This window comes from Labrus bergylta, chromosome 24, assembly GCF_963930695.1.
Source record: "Labrus bergylta chromosome 24, fLabBer1.1, whole genome shotgun sequence".
NCBI classification, from domain to species: domain Eukaryota; kingdom Metazoa; phylum Chordata; class Actinopteri; order Labriformes; family Labridae; genus Labrus; species Labrus bergylta.
Genome location: NC_089218.1, coordinates 3,428,308 through 3,450,488, shown reverse-complemented (window position 1 = coordinate 3,450,488; position 22,181 = coordinate 3,428,308). Strand labels below are relative to the sequence as shown.

At 44.2% G+C, this 22,181-nt stretch overlaps 4 protein-coding genes across 4 annotated transcripts; all 4 read right to left on the bottom strand.

Moving 5' to 3' along the window:
• Positions 1-2: 2 nt before the first annotated feature.
• plaat1l (phospholipase A and acyltransferase 1-like) lies at positions 3-2,573 on the bottom strand. Its single transcript, XM_065952237.1, has 5 exons — positions 2,309-2,573; positions 1,136-1,265; positions 951-1,039; positions 699-863; positions 3-565 (listed from the first exon to the last, which is right to left on the bottom strand). The coding sequence occupies exons 1-5, from the start codon at positions 2,315-2,317 to the stop codon at positions 500-502; spliced, it is 459 nt and encodes a 152-aa protein (XP_065808309.1). The 5' UTR covers positions 2,318-2,573; the 3' UTR covers positions 3-499.
• Positions 2,574-2,710: 137 nt separating this feature from the next.
• LOC109994766 (zinc finger protein 513) lies at positions 2,711-9,393 on the bottom strand. The gene is made up of 7 exons (XM_020648233.3): positions 9,239-9,393; positions 8,725-8,940; positions 6,760-6,882; positions 6,509-6,643; positions 5,868-6,362; positions 4,858-5,051; positions 2,711-4,775 (listed from the first exon to the last, which is right to left on the bottom strand). The coding sequence occupies exons 2-7, from the start codon at positions 8,762-8,764 to the stop codon at positions 4,167-4,169; spliced, it is 1,596 nt and encodes a 531-aa protein (XP_020503889.1). The 5' UTR covers positions 8,765-8,940; positions 9,239-9,393; the 3' UTR covers positions 2,711-4,166.
• Positions 9,394-9,845: 452 nt separating this feature from the next.
• LOC109994768 (golgin subfamily A member 6-like protein 24) lies at positions 9,846-14,764 on the bottom strand. Its single transcript, XM_020648236.3, has 2 exons — positions 11,654-14,764; positions 9,846-10,561 (listed from the first exon to the last, which is right to left on the bottom strand). The coding sequence occupies exons 1-2, from the start codon at positions 13,659-13,661 to the stop codon at positions 10,263-10,265; spliced, it is 2,307 nt and encodes a 768-aa protein (XP_020503892.2). The 5' UTR covers positions 13,662-14,764; the 3' UTR covers positions 9,846-10,262.
• A 602-nt stretch (positions 14,765-15,366) lies between these two features.
• On the bottom strand, positions 15,367-21,957 carry dusp27 (dual specificity phosphatase 27). Its single transcript, XM_020648199.3, has 6 exons — positions 21,853-21,957; positions 20,784-20,921; positions 20,467-20,585; positions 19,057-19,288; positions 18,698-18,915; positions 15,367-18,586 (listed from the first exon to the last, which is right to left on the bottom strand). Exons 2-6 carry the CDS (start codon positions 20,894-20,896, stop codon positions 15,780-15,782), a joined length of 3,489 nt encoding a protein of 1,162 aa, XP_020503855.2. The 5' UTR covers positions 20,897-20,921; positions 21,853-21,957; the 3' UTR covers positions 15,367-15,779.
• Between the last annotated feature and the right edge of the window lie 224 nt (positions 21,958-22,181).

Below are 22,181 nucleotides of genomic sequence, written 5' to 3'. Positions count from 1 at the left end.
GGTGAAGGCAAGCAAACGTTTATTTGAGTCAAAGTAAATCAACATTGTAAGGTATTAAATGAGGAGAATAGAGAAACAGATGATGAAAAATATTTTAAAGGAGCAATATGTAATATAATGATTTTGGGTTTCAACATTTTAAATGTAGATGCAGCACGAAGGCAGAAAAACATAAAGACATAAAATATGAAGGAGGCATGAAAGTGATGTTTAGGGTTTGAAGTCATAGAAAAGTAAACCACAGAAGTACAGAAGTCATACTATCACAGCTACAGAGATAATGAAGTGAATAACCACTTGTGTCTTGAAGCAGCACAATGCACTTTACAAGTTTATTGATGTTTGTTCATACGTGGCGAATCTAATCGGCCCCAACATGGGCTCACTTCTTAAAATGTTCACACACTTAAATGTTGTCAGTACATAACCTTCTTCCTGATATCATTGGGACATTGTCGCCCTCTGGTGGTCGTCATGAGAAGTGAACCTTTGGCACTCGTCACAGCTTCTTCTCGTCGAACAGTTTCTTCCAGGTCGGCATGATGTGTTCATAAATCCTCTCTATCTGTAACACACACACACACACACACACACACATATATATATATATATAATTAAGGAGACAATAAAATATGTCAATAACATGGTTTGAAAATTAAGTTAAAGTCTCAGAGGAATTCCAGCTTCCATCCACCGACCTGCTCGGACTTCTTGACTCCGTATCTGAAGAGCGTCGCCTGGTGCTCGCTGTTATGAAACAGGATATCGAACGTGACTTCCCGTCCCATCATGTCCTCGATGGCCGGCTTCACCACACTGTGGAAGTCTCTGGCCGAGAAGGTGGGGTCCAGCATGTTGTTGACCTGCAGCAACGTCGAAGGGAAATGCATAAAGACCAAAACGTTTGTTTTTTTAACTACATGCATTAATGACACGTTCACGTATCAAACCTTGTAATTCTTCCCAAGCATCTCCAGTGGATCCAGTTTGACCTCTGACCTCAGAGCTCGACCGAAGCGAGGCAGCTTGGAGTCTGAATCTGAAAAACAAACATTACTTTTACTTTATTTACTTTTTTGAAAATGTTGCATTAAATTAACAACATTTAGGTCCAGAAACCGAACTGATGACAGACCTCGACACGTCAGGTGAGCGACGTAGGGAACGCCGTCCCTCTCTCCATAGAACACGGCGAAATGAGAGAAGAATTTGTTCCTGGGATACTCCACGATGTCCCCCGGGAACAACTGCGGGTGGGAGTGTTTCTGCAAAGACATTCGACACAAAGTTACTTAGAATAATGTCAAATTGGAAACGTGTGATGTCTTTAAAGAAATTATTTTTCCACCAATATTTAGCAGGTCACACCTTCACATTCACAGTATTAATCTTTTAATACACATTCACACACCGCCGCCGACGCAGCAGGAGCAACTTGGGGTTAAGTGTCTTGCCCAAGGACACATCAGACATGAGGCTGCAGGAACTGGGGATTGAACCTATCCTTTCAGTTGAGAGATGACCAACTCTCTCACTGAGCCACAGCCGGCCATGAGACGTCGTTATCACAGCAAACGCAACAGAAATGTACTCTATACACTATATTTGTGGTAGAAATAATAACCACCCAAACCATTGAATAAAGAAGCTGGTGATTAAATACAGAAGCCCTTAGTGGACATGCATGCAGACTTTTTCTTTTCTTTTCCTTTTTTTTTTTTTTTTTTATACTTTATTGCAGGATGTTTTACTACATTACAAGTTGTCATATTTCATCACATAATTTGTTCATCCTGGCATATTTTTATATATAATCTTTTAAACATACAAGAATACATACATGAAATAAAATAAAAATAAATCCAAAAAGGTACGAAGAGAAAAAAGATAATTAAATTAAGATTTAGAAAGAAAAAATAATACTAATAATTAGGAAAATAATAATTCTTTGCTTTTACTTGAAAAAGAGAAACTTCTAGTTGTTTTCTCGAGATCTCGACTTGTTTATCTCATCATCTGAGATAAGGAAGCTTGTTTTCTCCGGGTTTATTTTCAGGACAAAAGGCCGGTCACTACAACATGCCGTGCTGCTGTTTTCTGCTCTAATGAGGCAAGTTAAGCTTATTCTTATGTTTTTACAACTCGGAAACGAGATCAATCAGTCGAGATCTCAAGAAAACTTCTGGGAGTTGCTCATCATCACTAAGGACGCAGTAAACCAAACGCATGAATAAATTCTGCTCTGACTCATTAGTGACACTAGATCAAATAAAAGCTGAAGTAACATCAAACTTTTCCTTTTACTCACCAGGCCCATGAGTTTAGGTGTGTACTGATGCTCTCCTCAGCTGCCTCTGAAATGAAATGTAAAACAAACACACACACACAGAAACCCACACTGCTTTACATATAGTTGGCACTGCTGCCTTGTCTGTCACTGTTACAGTCCACTGATCTCACTCCCTCCATCTCGCCATCGTCACTATCAAACTCTAATGACTGATTTCTGATGTTATAATGTTTTTTGTTGTGCGTCTTAGCTTCACTTCAGGTGTTTTTCTCTTTTTTTGGGGTCGACTTTTCTCCAGATTTTGACCATGACATGTTTCAGTGAGCAGCACCGTGGCGTCCATCAGTGTCCTTGCGTCTCTGCCTCGAGGCGTGTGCAGCAGGTGTTTCCTAAAAGAGAGAGCATGAAAGAGGAAGCAGCTTCACTTTCGTCAGACTTCTTTTATTGTAGATATGAAGGCACTGCGGACCACAAACCTGGCAGCTTCACAACGGCGATGCCACCTTTTCACTTGTTTAGTTTCTCTGTGTGCACGTCCAACAATAAAAACACAATCACACACACTAGAAGGATTATGTGGAGCCTTTGGGTGTTTTTGGACAGAGCCAGACTAGCTGCCCCCCAATTCCAGTCTTAATGCTAAGTTAGGCTAATTTAAACCTTTAAACTTCTTAATTGTGGGGCAGAATTCAAGACTTGCTTGAATTAACAATTTGGTGTTGGATCGGTTAAGTTCCAGCTGAATTGCATCAAAAAGTTTTCAACATTTTCAGAGTTATTGCTTGTTGAACACAAACCATAATTTATAAAAACATAAAGGCCACATCTGCGAGTAGCTGTGGCTAGTGTTGTAGTACTCGAGATCGGTCTCGGTCTAGAGACAACTTTTTCAAAGTCTCGGTCTCATCTTGGAACAGCAAGCTTTTCTATTCAGTATTTTCTCGGACAGGGAGGACTCCAGACTTTAAATCAAGACCAGTCAAGACCACCACCACTGATAGGCTCTTTTCTCACGTCATTACTGTCAGTTATGACCGCAACCTTCCGGGTGTTACAGTCTAAATTAGTGACACACCCCTTAGACACAAGATGATGATTTTTCATTGATATTCATTGACCCGGTCTCGGTGAGTGTGGTCTTGACTCCCACACTAACCGAAGCTTTTACACATTCACATCTTCAGCAGCCAGCTTTGTTTATTCCCTCATGTTTCTACAACACAGAAATTCACAGTATAGACTTTGACTTTCACTGAGGCAGAGCAGGATTTAATCCACATCTGCTTCATCTCATACTACATTAAAAAACAAGATTTCATTCCTGCTGAACTTTTAAAGCAAACTAAACTAAATAAATACCACATGAATCACCAGGTTTCTTAATGTCGGGTGGAAAAAGTCTTTCTGTGACCATCTATTCTTCCCTGAATTATTGAAGTCTGAGAGGTAAAGAGGCAGATTAAGACTCTTCAAGTTGAAACAAACTATTACTTGATCTGAATATCACAAAAAGAAAAAAGATTAATATTTTAGCAGCCTTCTTTCCTAAAGTAAAGGTCCTTAAACTTAAACTTCATGAGTTTTCATCATTAAATCAACCTAAAGACCACGATCCAGCCTGCTGTTGTGAAATAAATCCACACACAGCTACAAAAAATAGATTATCTGAAGAAGAAAAATAAACATTTCAACGATCAGGTTCAGTCAGTGGAGAGCATCAACCAGAGAAAAAGTTATTAATGCTCGTCCATGAAGTCAGTGCAGTTACAGTCGTTCAGTCTGTCGAAGGCACCTGAGTTTATCTCCAACCTGAGCTGAAGGTTCACCAGTGTATACAACACACTCACACACACACACCCTCACACACACAATCTATCTAGCTGTGCTCCTGCTCCCTGCTCTCCTGAGTGTCTGTGTCCCAGCTGAGGCCGTTGATAGGTGCGTGTTTGTCCCAGCTATCCGTGTTGTGTCCGTGTTTCCTCTGGTGGCGTTTGTAGTTGTCCCAGTGGCCCGTGGTGTAGTCGCACTCGGCGCAGGCGTATGGCTTCTCCCCCGTGTGCCGCAGCATGTGCCTCTTCAGGTTCATGCTCTGGTTGCAGGAGTAGCCGCAGACGCCGCAGTGGAACGGCTTGGCGCCCGAGTGGATGCGCTCGTGTCGCCGCAGGTTGGCGAGGTTCCCGCAGGCGTAGCTGCAGGACGGGCACTGGTAGGGCTTCTCGCCCGTGTGCACACGCAGGTGACGTTTGAGGTTGTCGAGGTGAGAGGACGTGTAGGGGCAGTGCGGGCAGCGGTGGGGCTTCTCCTCGGAGTGGATGTGCGCGTGGCGGGCCAGGTGATTGGGGTAGTGGGACAGGAAGGGGCAGAGAGGGCAGCGGTACAGCTTTGAGCCACGCTGACCTCGTCTTGACCCCCGAGGCATCGATGGGCTGCAGGGGGGCTCTGATCCCTCTTTAGACAGCAGGTCCAATGAGCAGCGACGACACACCTGAGAAAGACAAAATCAAAATGTGACTCTCCAGCTGCTTGAAACAAAAGATCTGAGAGGACTCGGGTTTACTTAGACATACCTGTCCCCCATCGCCCTCCCCCTCTCCCTCGGCCTTGTCCCCCTCCAGGTCGGCCTCCTCCAGGGTGAGGCCACACAGCCGACAGCACAGGGGGAAGAGGAGGACGGGGAGCGGGGCGGAGGGGGAGCCGAGGCCGCCCAACGTCTGGAGGAATCCTGCGTCCTGGGACACTCTCAGGGTCAGGTCTGAAACCACTGCATGAAGGAAACAGAGAAAAATAAACACTAAAATATGCACATCTTTTAATCAATTGATGAGTCATAGAAATACAACACTTTTACTAAGAATTTAGTCCTTCATTTCAAACTTCCTCGTTCACTTCGATCTATACTCCTCCTCCTTTATAACAAAATCCCTCATTCTCTGTGGTTCACGTCCCGACTGACACCTTGTAAATAAATGTTACCGTTATTCCACGGTTATATTAAAAAGCGTTCCTCTAAACTGTAAATATTTTATATTTTAAAAAATCCTTCTGATGAAGCTGAATTTACCAGAAGTTATCTCCGACCCGTCAGCACCCAACCAGAGAGAATTTCTCTTCCTCATTTTTTCTAAGTTTTTCAGTTTCGACTTGTTTGTTCCTCTTTCTGCTCAGTGCATCTAAATATAACATTTTCCCCTTCAGCGCTCACTTCATGCAGAACAAAAGACTCCAGATCAAACATGTTTTCATTCTGTACCAGGGATAGTTTTATTTATACTTCCGCATCCATTATTTTGTGGATCTTGTTGTTATCCTTCTTCTTTCTGACACCTTTGAAATGGTGAACAATTTGTGTCTTTGTGACACATTTAGAATTTGACCACACCGTTACTGGAAGCATTTTGTACGGGTTTAAGAAACCTGTGACAGTAGATGTTTGTACAATTTTTAATCTTTTATTCGCAGATCATTTTCTTGACTTCAAGTTACCCCGTTTTCCTTTTTGAAAATGTTTTTAAGCTTACTTCCTGCAGTGAATGCTCGCTCCTTATAAACAATAGCTGTGCGTGTGTTTGTGTCTTACCATCTTCTGTTTCAGAGTTCTTCTTTTTTCGCCTCCCTCGCCTCTTCTCCTTCTCCCTCCTCTGCGGTCTCTCCTGCGTGTGCATGCGTTGGTGTCTGCGCAGGTTTCCCAAGGAGCTGCAGGCGTAGCTGCACTGGTGACAGCCGTACGGTTTCTCCCCGGTGTGTGTGCGGGCGTGGCGCTGCAGGTTGACGAGCTGGGCCGAGGCGTAGGGGCAGACGAGGCAACGGTACGGCTTCTGGCCGTCATGTGTCCTCATGTGGCGCTTCAGATGGTTGGAGTAGCGGGAGGTGAAGGCGCACAGCGAGCACGAGAACAGTTTAGGAGTGACATCACCATCTTCACCTGTCTCACCTACGCTTCTCTTCCTGTCGGAGGCCTCGCTGTCCGCCAGATTTAAGCCCTCCACCTGAGAGGAGTCCATCAGGGCTTCATGCTGGAGGCCTTCCTCACAGGTCAGACAATAAAGCTCCGCCCCCAGGTCAAGGCCCACACCTGCAATGAAATAAACCAAACTTTATATAAAAACAGAAGACAACAGAGCAGGAATATTTAAACTATGAACTGCATGGAAACCTAGAAAAGGTCACAGAGAACAAAACTCCAGCCTCTATGTTTTTCTTTATGTTCACAACATTTACCGAGATCTAAACCTGCACCCAGAGGCGTGTCTTCCAGGAGCTGACCACAACCTTTACAGGAAAGGAAAGGGGGGAAGGCGGAGTCTGTGGGTGCTGAGGGGTCGTCCTCGACGCCCAGAGAAAACACTGTCATACCTGAAGAACAGAGAAAACAAGGGAAACTTTCATCAGATTAAAGGTTTTGTATCTGTTTATCCCCTGCCTAATGTTCAACGTGTGTGTGTGTGTGTGTGTGCGTGCGTGTTACTGACCCGTCTCTCTCTCCAGCCCCATGATCTCAGAGTCTCCAAACTCCAGCTCTCCGCTCAGCAGGAAGTCGCTCTCCAGGACCAGACAGCTGGGGTCACACACCAACGCCCCGTCCTCTGAATCCACTGAACACACACAAACACGCACACACACAAATAAGCATTTATACTTAAAGAAAAAAAAGCAACAGCCTTTGCTTTTATGAAAGGCAGCACGTCATCTGTGGCCTTAATTTAAAGTATTTCGCCCAACTATTTATAATATTATTATTGTAAATCCCTTGATTTTATTCATCCTTTTCATTTACATATTTCAGTTTACTGTTTGTTTGTAGTCTTGCAGGATTAGATTTTTGTGTTTTCTTGTTTCTGCCCGCTTCCTCAGACGGCTGGGAACGCGCTGCATTGAAAAAATAACTTTACTCAAACAAACACTGAACGTGTCGTTTCCTTTTTTTGTAAACTTTTGGAGACACATGCAACTGCTTCACACGTCACACTTTCATTTCCTTAAAAGGAAAAAGAAGTTTTGATTTCTCCATGAGAGAGACCGCTATGCTTTAAGAGGATTGTTACAAAATCCCACAAATGCTTTATTTAGCATTTAGTAATTTAACTTTATCTTTTTAGTCACAAGTTAAAATTATCGTTGATAAAGAAAGTGACAGGAGCTGTGTTTCCTATGTACCTGGAAAAATATGTGCCAGGGTTTCTAAACAAGTTTAGAAGACGGAGAAGGCGGAGAGATAACTGTGTTCAGTAAAAGGAAAAGATGAACAAGGGGAAAAAAGTTGGCTTGTAGGAAGGGAGGGAGGAAAGGAAACAAGCAAAGGAAGTCAGTGGGGATGAGATAAGTGAAGGGAGGAAGAGTCATGGAGAGGAATGAGGCTGAGAGCGTCAGGAACAGGAAGAGGAGAGAAAGAGTTGATGAGGACATGGTTTTGACTTTTTCTCCCGTGTCCTGCTGCTCTTTTCCAACACAAAGACTTTATTAAGTACACTAAAATGTTTTGATTTTTGGATTGTTGGTCCTACAAAAGCAACTCAAAGCAACAACTAATCAAGAATAAGAATAAGCAATAGGTCAACTGAAATAGGGCTGCAAGTGATGATGACTACAAGCCAATTAATCAGGGGATTACTTAGTTAATTTAAAAGATGTCCAATGTCTTTTTGATGCACTCAATAACAAATAAGTAGCTTGCAGAAAAAACTGTCAGGGGAAACACCATGAGAGGCAGCCTCAGCATAGACATTTGAGTTTTGAGAAATAGTGCACCTTTATAAACTACCTGTGGCCTCCTTCCCGCATGTCGTTCCCCACTCTCTCTCCCTGGTTTCCGACTCTATCCACTGTCCTATCTCTCCATTAAAAGGCACAAAAAGCCCCAAATAAATCTTAAAAAAAGAGGGAAAGAGAGTGAAGTCAAACAGGAAGCAGTGAAAGAAAGAGAGGAAGACTGACGGGAGGAAGAGGAGGGAGCGGCAGAGGGAGGTCAGGTACTGGGGGCGGTGAGGAGGAAGCAGGGGGGGAGAGGAAGAGAGGAAGACTGACGGGAGGAAGAGGAGGGAGCGGCAGAGGGAGCGGCAGAGGGAGGTCAGGTACTGGGGGCGGTGAGGAGGAAGCAGGGGGGGAGAGGAAGAGAGGACGTGGAGAGTCCAACTGAGCCAGAACATTCAGGATGAGATAACACACACAAACACGTCTCCAGCAGTCTTCCTCTCTGACAGACAATGAGGAAGGGACCTAGCCTTGTAATGCAAATATGTTCGACCAGTTAGGCAACGTTTGATGTGGATGTTTCCTCGGCTTAACTTTAAGAAAACTTTTATATTAAAAGTGGATTTAACACGGGTTAAGAAGGCACAGCAACTTACTCCAACTTTGACAATAATTGAAGGGTAATAAAGTGAAATATTGACACATTATAGAGGCAAAATCAGCTGTAGGAGAGCATGCAAACTCACATTTCACCGGCTGGGGGTTGGATTGTTTTCTACGCGGCATCTTCGCCTCTCCTGGTCCCAGATCCTGCTCTGGTTGTGGGGTGACACCGCACACTCAGCGGGCTCGTATCCGACTGTCCGTCAGCCAGCCAGCCAGGCAGCTAACAGCATGTCATCATCATCACCTCCTTCCTCTTCCTCTTCCTCCAACGGACACTAACGGCGGCAGTGTCATCCCTTAGCAACAACAACAACAACACTTCAACTAAAACATTTTATAAACTCAACGAATTCAAAACAAATATAGGCAGTTTTCAAAGGCAGTGTCACTATTATACCACAAAATAAACACCTGTTTCTTTAAAATAAATGTCGTGAGTCATTCTTTGTTATTGTTTCGCAGTAAATAGAAGACGCCATCTTGTTAGCAACCTAGCTCGCTAGTCAACTTCAACATTACAAAGTTGAGCCGTTTTGAGGCGCAAACTTTGAATAAAATCTACATTTCCTGGTGCCATGTCGTCGGTAAACCTACCTTTGATAAAGTCCCCCAAAAGAATGTCGTCGACAGATTTTCTTTAACTGTTTAAAAACGAGTCTTTTGTTGCCAAACGCACACCGCTTCTGGCAGGGGTACGCCGGGTCCGGGCTCTGTGTGACGTCAGTGACAGGAGAAAAGGATTATGGGATATGTAGTACCTTTGTTTCCCATAAAAGTACATGTCCGTTTTAAGGAGGTTATAAACAAAGATGTACATTAAAAAATGACTTACTTAGATTTACTTTGATTTACTAAAATGTTGTATATGTTGTTTCTGATAACTTTGCCCCGTATTTGATAATAATTAAATACTCTTATTGTAAGTTGTATGTATATTTACAGTCTGTGGTCGTGTGTTATGGTTAAATTTCTTTTCTTGAAATAATGTCTGACTTCACATTTGGAAAGTTGTTATTAAAATATTTTCAACAATATTATATGATTATATAAATTACTGTCATAAATTAAATAGAATATTACAAATTTATTTCAACAGTATATGAAGAATATAATACAAGATTATAAAATTATAAATAAGAGCAAAGTAAGCTAGTAAAAGCTCCTCTAAAAATAATATACACAATAGAATAATAATGTTCTGTTAGCATGTTTAATATATTCAAATTCATTGAAAAATATAACACAAGTGATTTTAAGAGCATGACATTTACATTAACTACAAAAACATAGCACTTTATTTCATATATATTTAATTTACTAAAAAGATGTGTTTGCCTCTGAAAAATGGCCCCACAAAAATATGAACAAGGTCCAGCTATCAAGATAGAGGTGATTTAAAGATCAAGGATACCTTAACAACAAAAAACCCCTGGCTTCGGACAGTAATGTTTTTATAACTCAATATAGGCATTGCATATGGTGTACCACAAGGCTTTATACTGGATCCTCTAATTTTCTATATATTTAACTACTAAGGATAATCATCTGCTACAAAAGGATTACAAACAGCTACCGGATCAACTGAACACAATATGACGAGAATATTTAAAGTGTCTGATCACGAGTCCATCCTGGCCTCAAACTCATCGATCCTCTGTCGGGTGTTTCCTCTACGGATCCTCCTGTAGGAGACAGTTTTGTACTTTGACGGCTGACCGTTCTTCTTTTCATCCGCTGCATCCGCCCCTGAGTTCTGCTTCGAGTTTTTACCTCCTTCATCTTTGTCTCCGTTTTCCTCCTTCACTTCCATCACAGTGTCTCCTGGGCTGGCAGAGTTTGGAGCTGGACTGAGCTCATTGCTTTCTGGTCCTCCTGCTTCCATCGACATCTTCCAGCTGTAATCCAAGGCCTGCAGATCTGGATGTGAAAATATTTAATGTGACTGTTCTCTTTAATTAGAATACTTTTTCTGTTTTATTAGCTCTGGGGAGTGTTTTTAATTATCATTTGCTTTTGGTATTTCAGGGGGTTTTATCTTTGAGGAATTTTAATTGGATTTTTGATGGACGAATTCACTGCGGCCTGAATTTGAACTGAGAGTAATTGTGCTGCAGCCAATCAAAGCTGCAGTTATGTAAGATCCTCTCTACACTGTAAAACAGAACAAAGTCAGAACACGTACAACAACAAAAAGTTTAGGTTTTTGAACAACAAGAAGCCAAAGCAGGAAGGCAGATATCTGACATGTGCATCCTGTCATGGATTTAAATGTCTTTAACGGATGTTAACGTATGTGTCTGTATTTTTAAATATGTAAATGCACTGTGTATGACCACGCCCCCTCTCTGGAAGGGCTTGGATGTCTCGGGCTTTCTCGCTCCATGTCCTATTGTTTACGGTGAGAAGGCAGACTCAGAGGGCAGAACAAACACCTAGCTGTGGGAGTGTCACCCACCTGGGGGAGGGGCTACTGCCCTTTGTGATGTCATGAAGGGAAAATCTCCAAACGGCCTGTTTGAGCACATATTTTCTGAAAAGTGGAGCAGGCAAAAGACAGAGAGGATGGACTTTTCTCAGCATTGGGGGATTTGTAGACAGACTAGGGACCTGTGTTAGTGTTAGAGAAACATGGTGAAGTGACCTTTAAGCATCATCCCCAGTGTTTTTGTAGTCTTATATTAATGCAACGTAAAAAAAAACCTACATAAAAACAGCTGAGGCAGGAGAGTAAGGTAGTCAAAATACCAGAATTTTAGATATACTATTTAGGTTTGTCTAAATTAATACATGTTTCAATACCAGGGCAACCAAATATTGGATAATTTATTGTTTCCAGTTATCAGAAACCACAAGTAAACTCCTGCTCACTGTCTGAATTGCACAAATACAGTTGCCAATGTGTTTGTGTGCAGGAGTTTCTGGCTCAATGTTTGATGGATTCTCATCAAACTGGTGTCGTTTTTTTAAGCATTGGCATTTGATATAGCAGAGAGTGTTGATGGTGGTTACCTGTGTGTAGATCAGGTATGATCTCCCAGGTGTCCTCGTCCCCTGCTTCCTCTGCCACTTCAACAAGATCACCTGGAGCAGGAAGTGATGTCACTGACAGCGTTAAGAATCGCTCCTCCAGACTCTGGATCTCTTCGTCTGTGAGGTATCTCAGGTTCAGAGTGGCGTGGAGAGGAGGCACGATGATGTCTGTCGGAGAAACAATTTGTGTTGGAGCTCCCTGCTCCTCTTTGTCCCCGCTCACCGAGGCGGGGGAAACGTCCCCGTTGTGGTTTTTGGCAGCGTCTGAGTCGTCTCTGTGAGCTCCAACTCCTGTTTCTGCTCCATCAGCCCTCAGAGTGTCGGCAGAGGTCTGGGGAGGTGATGGAGGGGAGGATTTCTGGGATTCTGTCTCATCATGTGCTTCTTCTTCTTCTGCATTTTCTTCTCTGTTTACCAAAACCTGCATTTCTACTTCTCTTACAGCGACAGGCTCTTGCTCCTCTTCTCCATCTATCTCTTCTTCTTTATGTTCTCTCTCCACCTCCTTTTCTTCTTCCCCCTCCATCTTTTCCTCCTCAACCATCATTACAACCTTTTCCTCCACCTCCATCTTTTCTTCTTCTCCATCCTTCTGTTGTTCTTCCTCCTCCCTCTCTTTCTTCACCACCATCTCAACCCTTTCCTCCATCTTTTCCTCTTTCACATCAATCCTACGTTCTTGCTCTTCTCTCTCCACCTTTCTTACAGCTGTTTTGTCAACCTCTGCTTCTTTTCCAACAACCTGTTGTTCTTGTTTTACTTCCACCAACTCGTTTCCTTTTTCATCCACCTGTTCTTGTTCTTGTTCATCTTTCTCTTCCTCTGTTTCCCCTCTCTTTTCTTTCCTGTCTTCATCGACTTCTTCCTCTGTCTCCCCTCTTTCCTCAACTTCTTCTTCATCACGGCTCTTCTCTTTCTCTACATTTTCATCTTCTCTTCCATTCTTAATCGCCTCCCCTTCCTCCTGATTCTTTGGCTCTTTCTCTTCATCTTCTGCTCCCACCTCATACTCCTCCACTTTGTTCTTCTCATCTTTTTTCTCATTTTCTTTCCTTGCTGCTTCTTTTCTCATCTCCGTTTCCAAAACGTCTTTTCCTTTGATTTGCTCCCAATCCTCCTCCTCCTGTTCATCCTGTCTTTCTTCCTCCCTCTCTGGTTCTTTCTCTTTTATCCTACCCACGCCTTCTTCCTCCTCCATCCTTTCTCTTGAAATCTGCACCCCATCCTGTCCTTCATCTATGGTTGCCTCCTCCTCATTTTCTTGCACCTGCTCTTGCATCTCAACCTTTTCCTCAACCTTGGTTTCTTCCTCCTTTTCTAGTTCACAGACTTCTTCCTCCTCCTGTTTTTCAGTCTTTGAATCTGTCTCCACACTTCTGTCTGGTTCCTCTTTCACCATATTTCTTTCCTTCTCTCCCTCAGTGTCCTTCAGCAACAACTTTTTTGTCTGGTTCTCCTTCTCTTCTTTTTCCTTTTCCTGCTTTTCTTCCTCCTTTTTAATATTTCCATCATGTTTGCTTTCTTTTTCCACTTCTTTCAGGTTTTCTCCCCTCTGCAAATTTTCTTCTTCACTCTCCTTTCCGCCGTCATCTTTACTGTGATCATTTTGAACCTCCTGCTCTTCCTTGTCCTTTGACATTTCTTCTTCTTCCCTTCCACCTGTTCCTTTCTCTTCGGCCTCGTCCCCTCTCTCGATGTCAGACAGAAAAGGCTCCATAGTGTCCTCTAACGTCAGAATATCCCCAAACAGGCCGACTGCCTGGATCACCCGCGACATGATCGAGTCCTCCTCCAGGTCCACACCCTCGGAGCTCCACCAGCTCGCCATGATGAAAGAAAACCTGCAGCTCAAAGCGACGAAAGGTTCAAACCGCTCGTCCAAGTTATGAAAGCATTCAGACTCTGTGGGATTTAAAATTAATGCTGATTGGCAGAAAGGCAGCAACACTAATTTCTCAGTCCACAGTCCGAGACCTGGGGGCCACATTTACAGTCTCGGGTAATACTTTAATCTTTCAGCTTTTTTTTCTCATTTTCCATGACACGCAGTCTTCTTATATGAATTTAAATAAACATCAAGAGTACTTTTATACTTTAAGTAATGGAAAAAAAACTCCAGATATGAAATTAAAGGACATCACAATGACAAAAATAAATAAATATTATCACCATAATAAACTTTAAAGTCTCTGAGTGGGCACAATCTTGAGGTATTCATACTTCTTTTAAACTTTGAGTCCATGCACTTCCTTCACCTCCTTGTTGTGTTTGCTTACTCTGCAGATTTCCCAATGAGCAATAAATAAAGTTAATTTATGCATCACTTACTGCACTATTATTCTGAAGTGGACCTTTCTGCATAACAATGTCTTTCCTTTTGAGACTTTAAGCATATTTTGATGTTAATCCTCTTGTTCTTTTACCTTATTAAGATTTATTTCCACACTCTTGAGTACTTCTTCTGCATGTTCGAGCATCAAATGTACCAATTTTGCATAACGAAAACGATGCTGAAAAGTGACATTTCTGCAAAAACTATAAAAGTTTGCATCGTTCTCTTCAAACAAAGGAACAATTTATGTAAGTTTTACAACATAAAAACCGAGCACATGCAGAAAGTGACCCCTTTAAGGCATCGAGGTGACGTCGGAAAGTGTTTTTCCTTCTTATTTTAGAATCTGTAATCATTTCAAAGACAGGTTCTGCACACAGATTCTTTTTGTTTAAGTAAAAACCTCTTTTAATTAAAAGGGGATTATGACTTTACTGTAAACCTTTTTCTCTGGCCGTGTGTAGATGTAAGATCAACATTCCCATGAGCTTTTATCCATGTTGGGTATGTGAAGCTTTATGATAAGCTGTAATGGGTGTTTAAGTCTCACATGTGTCCGTATTATGTCACGTTTCACGTCATCACTGTATACGACACAGCTACAGTCTTCTCAGTTTAGAAGGAAAACTGAGGGAGATTAAACAAGTTTACAAAACGAGTTCTGCATGTTTTGGATTCTGACATGTTTAAGTTCTGTTTCTGCAGCAGTTAGTCTTTCATTATTTGTCTAAAACAAACCCTGACCCTTTACTAAACTTCAAGCTGCTACTACTCACAGTGTCCACTAGATTGCAGTATAGCCTCAAAATAACAGCTACTTGCATCTGTTTCAGTGTTGAGTGAATTGACAAACACTTCCTCCTAAAAAACATGAAAATAAAAGACAAAAAAAAGACAAATCTATGAATATTTATTGTCTTTTTCATCCATGTGAATTTTCTACAAGATGAAAAAGAGATTTTCCTCTGCTATAAAAAATATTAAATACTTTTTTGTGGGCCTATTTTCATACTCAACCCATGCATCCAGTCTGGAGCTGATCCCAGCTGTCATTGGGCGAGAGGCAGGGTTACACCCTGGACTGGTCACCTGTCAATCACAGAGCTGACATATAGAGACAGACAACCAGACACACTCACATTCACACCTACGGGTAATTTAGAGTCAGCAGTGAACCTAACGAGCATGTCTTTGGACTGTGGGAGGAAGCCGGAGAGAACCCACACATGCACAGGGAGAACATGCAAACCCCACACTTTCCGGCGGGGATTTGAACCACGAACCTAACCCATGCACCATCGCCCAGCCTCATGTTTTCATATTGTAAGAGATAACCCAATGATGACAGTCTTTGTAAATCCTCTGTTTGATAAAAAACCTGCGGAGTGGTTTAATCTGTGTCATAGTGGCAATAATGAAATAAAGTTACAGCACAGCGGGATGTGATCAGCTTTCCTAGAGACAACTGAAAATATTCACTAAAGTTATTCACAATCGCTTTTCATTCATCAGTCCAACAAAAATATGAATATATGAATAAACAACATTTGAATAAGTCGTTGTAATTTAGCTCTTTGTAATATTCGGATTCATGATGAAAAGGCAAAGTGCTTCTTCTTCTTCTCACTGCAAATAAAACTCGCTCTTTTCCAAAAACAGAAACCACCGTCTTTAAAAACAAGTCCATCGTCCACCACAGCGACGTTGTTTCCAGGAGATTCGATGTGTTTTGCAAAGTGATTCTCAAATAATTAAAAATGTTGACCTTATGACCTATGATTCGCTTCTACTTTGTGCTTTGGCCTCTTGCTGCGCCCTCCAGGCAGCGAGCACCTCGTCGTCTTCGGCCTCGGCAGCGGCCCGCGCTCTGACCCTCTGTCTGGTTTGGGCGATGAAAGTAGCAATGTCATCCTCCTCGTCGTTGTCAGCCTCCTCCCTCCTGCTCCTCCTCCCTTCTGTCTCACTGCTTTCATATCGCGAGTGATGAGCAAATGTCCTCTTCGTGGAGAGGTCGCCGTAGCTCTCTGTACCCTCGTCGGTCTCATCGTAGGCGCCGCGCGACCTCCCCGCCCGGCTGTAGCTGTGGGACTGCGTGATCCCGTTGCAGGAATATTCTGTGCCCTCGTTCGATAGATCCTCATGTAACCTTGATCTGTATCTGGAGGCGATTCTGTGAGTCTCCTCGTCTTCTTCATCGACGGCATACGAGGCTCTGCGGCTCGAGAAGTCAAATTCAGAGGCGGAGGCGTCCAGATCGTCGTATGGATCCTCTGACGGACCAGCTCCTGATCCAGAGGCCAGCGTCTTTGGAGGAGGTCTGACGCTCTTCAGCCAGTCGTCGATGCTCGTGTCCTTATCTTTCTCCAGCGCTGGTTTCAGATTCAGGCACCCGGAGAGGCCGTAGCTCCTCGCAGGTTTCTCCTTTTTCTTCGTCTCTTCCAGAAACTCCTCCTCTCTCTTCTTCCTCTCCTCCACCTCGTCTTCGTCCTCCTTTGGTTTCTTTTTCTTGTACAGGGTGCTGCGCTTGTTATCCTCCAGGATCTTCTTCTTCTCGTAGGTCGCCATCTTGCCCCTCATCTCGGACTTTATCTCCTTGTCCATGGCGTCCAGTTTGCCCATGTCCACCTGGTCTTGGAAGAGGCTGAACAGAGGGACGCTGGTGGTGGTGATTTTGTTCTTCTTGGAACCCAGACTGGAACCCAGTGTGGATCCTAGAGCGGAGCCTCTTCCACTGAGACCAGAGATGTTGCTGGACCCGCCACCTGAGAGGACGGACGCCGCTCTGCCTCGCCCCTGTGACAGAGCGCTGGAGTAGGAAGCACCGCTCAACAAGGACACTTTGTCGTCATCCACGCCACGGCCCGAAATCAGACTTCCTGCACCTCCAAAGCTCAGCTCTGATCCGGCTCGTGAAGGAGGAGGGAGACTCATCTCGCTTTGCTTCTGTTTGATGGTTTCAGAGACGACGTTAGCGATCCAGTTTTGGATGCTGGACAGATTGACCATCGGTTCTCCTCCAGGGCCTTGGACTGTAGGAACTGGGACCATGGGAGGAACTGGTGGCATGGGATTAACTTGAAAAGCAGATTGAGCAGATCTCGTGCTGCGAGCCTGCGAAACTGAAGATATGACGGATGATCTGCCGCTGAGCATGGACATGTTGTCATCGTTGGCGACGCTTGGCGGGCCTGTGACTCCGGCTCCAGCCCAGAAGGCGGACAGAGGGATCGTCCCTCCGCTGATGCAGCTCTCGGTCTCCCAGCCGCACAGGGACTGACTCTCCTCTAGAGTTTTCTTTGAGCGCTCCAGGAGCTCCTCCCGTCTTTGTCTCCGTTTGGCCGTTGCAGAGTCCTCACCCCGACTCAGCTCCAAAATCTCCTCTGTGTTCTCCTCCCCGTACCGCTTCTGCTGCCTCAGCTTCCACGACTGATACGCTGTCAGGTTCACATCCTCGAAAGCTGGCGTTTTAGCTTCTCCCTCACCGTCACCGCTCTCTCCGTCTCCGATAGAACTTTTCTCTCCATCTTCCCGATCCTTTTTGTTCCAGCCAAACTGGATCCTCTTGACGCGCCAGCGCTCTAAAGGCGTCATCTTCTCCTTGTTCTTCTGACAGAAGTTGTACATAGAGCTGGTGTCGGAGAGGATGCTGTCCACTTCATCATTGATTTTCTTCTTTCCTCCTTCTCCACCTTCTGTCGTGCTGCTTTCGCTGTCTTGGTCTTCCTCTTTCTTGCGGTAACGAGCTGCAGCTTGTTCCTCGATTTCCTTTAACCGCTGTTTCCAAAGATCAGAGTAACTGGTGCAGCTGGAGGTGGACATCGTGTCTGAAGGCGGACGCCTGATGCGCCGCTTCAACCTTTCTTTTACTGCACGTACGTCCTCACTGGTGACACTCTCCACATCGGCGTCTACACCTTCCTTTGCCTTCTTCGGTCGGCCCGTGGCAACAGATTCCCCGTCCTCGCCGTCGCTGTTCAGCTGTGCCTCCCACCAGTCGTCGCTCTGATATTTCTCATTTCTCCGCTGCCACTCGCGGATCATGCTGTCGACACCGTCTTCATCATCTCCGTCCTCTCCACCCTCCTTCTCAGGAAGAACGATGTTTTCTTGAACCAATCCGTGGTTGTCCAATCCATTCTGAGCTCCGATCATTCCATTCCTGAGCGCCGCAGCGGCAGCAGATGACGCAACGCTGCTCATCACACTCTCTGCATCCCCCTCCTCTTCCATCATGATGGAGTGCGCCTTTACCTCGATCATACTCTGCTCTTCCTCTTTATCCGTGTCCTCATCGTCGTCATCGTCGCCATCCCCGCCCTCGCCGAAGATACGGGCACGGGCGCGTGCGTCGATCACAGAGCACTGGCTCAGCGTGTCGTCGTCATCGTCGCGCTCCTCCATCAGGTTCTCGTTGAACTCTCGCAGCTGCTTTAGGAAGCCTTCGTTGGGGCTGATGGCGCGTTTTTTCCTCATGGAGGTCAGAGCCTCCATGATGGTCATGTGCTGGAAGATCATCAGGTAGGACGCCACCAGGACGGCGGAGCGACTGACACCCATCATGGAGACCACGAGAACTTTTCCTACAAGAAGACAAAACAGAGATCATTACATTTATTCAACAACACAAAAGAAAATCCAGGACAAAGAAGTCTGGAGGACACACTTGATGTTAGACCTTTAAAGTCTCTCACCTTTGTGCGTCAGCAGAGCCTCATCCAAGAACTCAGCAGTGGGTCGAAAGTGCGCCGCGATGTCGGCGTCGGCGAAGTCATCCACCTCGATGCCCATGTACTGGATGTTCATGCCGGCGTAGAACGACTCGCCCGTGTAGACCCCGGTGCCGTGTGCCGTGTTCAGGATGTGAGTGATGCCCATTCGCTTCAGACGAGCTTTGTTGACTGCAACAGATCTGAAAGAGAAGAAGGATCTTAAAGCATTCATTCACTCATTTAAGATAAATAACACATTTCTTCTTCCTCAGGGCATCGAAGGTGCTTTCATTAAGATGCTCTGCTCACTCTGAAAATCTCTGTTAGAGTTCAAAACTCACTTCTCAGCGATGAAGATGTTGGGCCACACCTCGTCCACAGGGTTGATGGGTGCCTCCAGGCGGTCCTGCACCATGGCCCTCTGGATGTCCAGCACACAGGGGGTGTTGTAGGGGCTGCGGTCGTCGATCATGTCCCTGACCCGGTTGTAGAGGTCTTCCACCATCAGCTGCTCGGCCGTTTCCAACATGGACTCCGGGATGGACTCTGTGCGCACGCCACGAGGAGGCAGCTCTGAAAAGGTAAGAGGCAGTTTGTCATAATTTTCAACAATGACAAAGTAAAATCCATCATTTAATCACTTATAACAGCCAGTGAGCTTTAGTCTTTCTGCCATGTGCCGTCTATTTCTTTGCATATTCACATGCAGTGATTATAATAAACAGACCAGAGTCTCTGATTTGGCAGTAAAGATGATGTTTCCTGTAATGGAAACTGTTGAATTTCATCCTGAAGGACAAACTGCGTGACAGTACACAAAGACAGTTCAAAGACTTCTGAGCTTTATGGTTGCAGGGCTCTTTATCAAATCAGCCGTCCTCCCTGCAGATGAAGCATCGGGCTAATTTAATGTAACGTAATGTCAGAGGAGAAATGTGATACAGGAGCGTCTCTGTGATGGTTTCTATGAGTTCATTTCCTCAATCAGCTCGACTCCATGTCTCTGCGGGCTGTAATGAGCCGAGGAAATTCAACATAGACTCACATCTATTAAAGAGTACTCAACCAGATTGGACTTGTTGAATGTGGAATCATTATTCCGATCACAGAGGACGAGCTTCACGGTATCTGTGTGCACGCTGAACCGATCTCAGCTCGGTCCTCATCTGTCCTGGATGAAATTAAAGCTTCACTAGTCTCAATCTTTTCTAAATCTCCTCAGAGCTGCGTGCATTTATCAGAGGAGAGAGAGTAAAGCCTCACAGCTGAGGTCCTGCTTCACATCAGAATGAAACAAAAACAAACGAGTGGTTTCATAAAGGTATAACAGTTTCATCATGAAAATCGACGACTCCAGACTTTAGCGCATTTTTGTGTCCTGCGGGAAGCCTGCACACTTCAGTGGTTCATATAATTTGAGCATGAGAATAATCCAAAGTGACAACAGCTTCAGTGAGCGATTTTTGCAACTAAATAAAAAGTGACAGATTTATAATCTTTTGGACTTCCCCTCTGGTCAAATAGTTCCTAATTTGTCTCAGAAATAAACCTTTTTAATGCCTTTTTTTTTAGAGATAGGACAGTGGATAGAGTTGGAATATGAGAAGAGAGATTCAAAAACATGACTTTTAACAGATGGCGCCATGTAAAAGTGAACTACACTTAATGCAATGACCCCTTATTATATTCAGTCTATGGTTAAGCCACAGGTTAAGTATACTCAGAGCCAACAACCTCAGCTCTCGTCTCACCCTCGTTGATGATCTTCTTGGCGGCGATGGCTGACGAGAGGTGGATGGGCTCCATGAAGATGCTCGCAGCGTCGGAGCCCGAGATCATGGAGAATCTGGACTCTGACGTCATCGAGAAGCTGACGCAGAGAGGAGATAGGAGGACGAATAATACATTATGGTGCTGTTTTGGTTCATCTGTTTGTTCTAATTTTGCTTTTGCTTGTTTGTAAACTTGTGTTTTAAAAGGTGCTTCATAAATACAGATATTATTATTATTATTATTTCTTAATATCTCCATAATTAAACATAAACCTCCTGGGTCAGGTGAGTCCTACCTGGGCGACGGACAGCGGAGGTAACGGGACTGTACTCCCTGGACGCTCTCCTCCTCATCTCCATCAGGGACCGCCTGATCACCACGCTCCTCGCTCTCATTGGTCGACGCCATGGCAACCAAGGTGGCAACCTTGCAACTGATTGAAAAAACAATGAACTGCATGTTACATAAGTCAGATTCTGTCACTTGTTACTCGATGAGGTGTTAAAGTCAAAAGATCAGACCTAATCAAACATCACTGCCTGAATAGTCAATAAAACATGTTTTTCAAGGCGATTTGCAACACGTAATGTTCTGATTTATGACTTTAAAATCCTCGCCTTAGCAAGTTCAGACGAGCTGATTTTATTAAAGCTTCTCTATTGTAAGAGAAATGACGCACACGTTGGAAAAGTGAGACACTGCAAAGAAAGATGAGGAACTATCTCTGACACATCTACTCTGTGACAAATGTACCTGTACGTTAAAACACAACAACCTTTGTAGTTTACAAATTTATACTGAATTGGAAAAATCCACCATCTACTGCATGATGGGAATAAATGCTTGTCATGAATGTCATTAGCACAGCAGGTAACTTAAAGGGAAACGACTTCAACAAAAGAAAGAAACATGATTCCATCACAGAAGTGACAGGAATCACAGACCAATACTGTTGTCACATATTGAAGGAAAACCCTCTTTCAAAAAGTAAGTATTAAAATAAGAAACATGACAAATGGACAAGCTTTTAACTCTGATGCTGTTGTGAATCTATGTGTATAATGTGTGTCCCTGTGTGTGTGTGTGTGTGTGTGATATGAGGCTTTCCAGCAGATCTATTTTAAGCGGAACGACAGCTGCCTGGGAGCATGTCAGGCCTGAGAGCAGCAGCGTCACTGAAAGGCCTCACAGCTTTTTAAACAACCACACACACACACACACACACACACACACACACACTCATCTGAAGTGAGAAAACGCTCAAAAATAGAAATTGTTGTCTTTTTTCAGAAAACACCACCTCTGTGTGTGTGTGTGTGTGTGTGTGTGTGTGTGTGTGTGTGTGTGTGTGTGTGTGTTCTTACCTCGCTGCTGACGGCCGCGGTCACTCACTGAAGGAGGTCGTCTGAAGCTGACGGCGGCCACACTGACACTAAAGTTAGAGAAAGTCCCTCACCCTCAAATCCTCCCCCCACCCGTCCCCCCAGCAGGCCTGCTCAGCCCCGTCACCCGACACCTCAGATGCAGGTACCCGAGTACATTTACTACAGCAATACTGCACATTTACACATTTTACTTCAGAATTCTGCCCAGATTTGATTCTTTATGTTCACATTTACTTTCCTGTCGTCGTCCTTTATCTCCTTGTTTTATCCCTCTGATGTCAATGTGTGAGATTTGTCTGTACAAATGC

Excerpts from the sequence above, each read along its gene's own strand:
- plaat1l (XM_065952237.1), bottom strand. Across the intron at positions 1,040-1,135 it reads CGCTCACCTGACGTGTCGAG|ATTCAGACTCCAAGCTGCCT; the intron begins GTCTGTCATCAG and ends TTTGTTTTTCAG. Across the intron at positions 864-950 it reads TGCTTGGGAAGAATTACAAG|GTCAACAACATGCTGGACCC; the intron begins GTTTGATACGTG and ends ACGTTGCTGCAG.
- LOC109994766 (XM_020648233.3), bottom strand. The coding sequence starts at position 8,764 with ATGCCGCGTAGAAAACAATCCAACCCCCAGCCGGTGAAAT. Across the intron at positions 6,883-8,724 it reads CAACCCCCAGCCGGTGAAAT|TGGATTCAGAGGACGGGGCG; the intron begins GTGAGTTTGCAT and ends GTGTGTGTTCAG. Across the intron at positions 6,644-6,759 it reads GGGGCTGGAGAGAGAGACGG|GTATGACAGTGTTTTCTCTG; the intron begins GTCAGTAACACG and ends TCTGTTCTTCAG.
- LOC109994768 (XM_020648236.3), bottom strand. The coding sequence starts at position 13,661 with ATGTGGCCCCCAGGTCTCGGACTGTGGACTGAGAAATTAGTGTTGCTG. Across the intron at positions 10,562-11,653 it reads CATACCTGATCTACACACAG|ATCTGCAGGCCTTGGATTAC; the intron begins GTAACCACCATC and ends TTTCACATCCAG.
- dusp27 (XM_020648199.3), bottom strand. The coding sequence starts at position 20,896 with ATGGCGTCGACCAATGAGAGCGAGGAGCGTGGTGATCAGGCGGTCCCT. Across the intron at positions 20,586-20,783 it reads CTCCGCTGTCCGTCGCCCAG|CTTCTCGATGACGTCAGAGT; the intron begins GTAGGACTCACC and ends TCTCTGCGTCAG. Across the intron at positions 18,587-18,697 it reads GGCTCTGCTGACGCACAAAG|GAAAAGTTCTCGTGGTCTCC; the intron begins GTGAGAGACTTT and ends GTCTTCTTGTAG.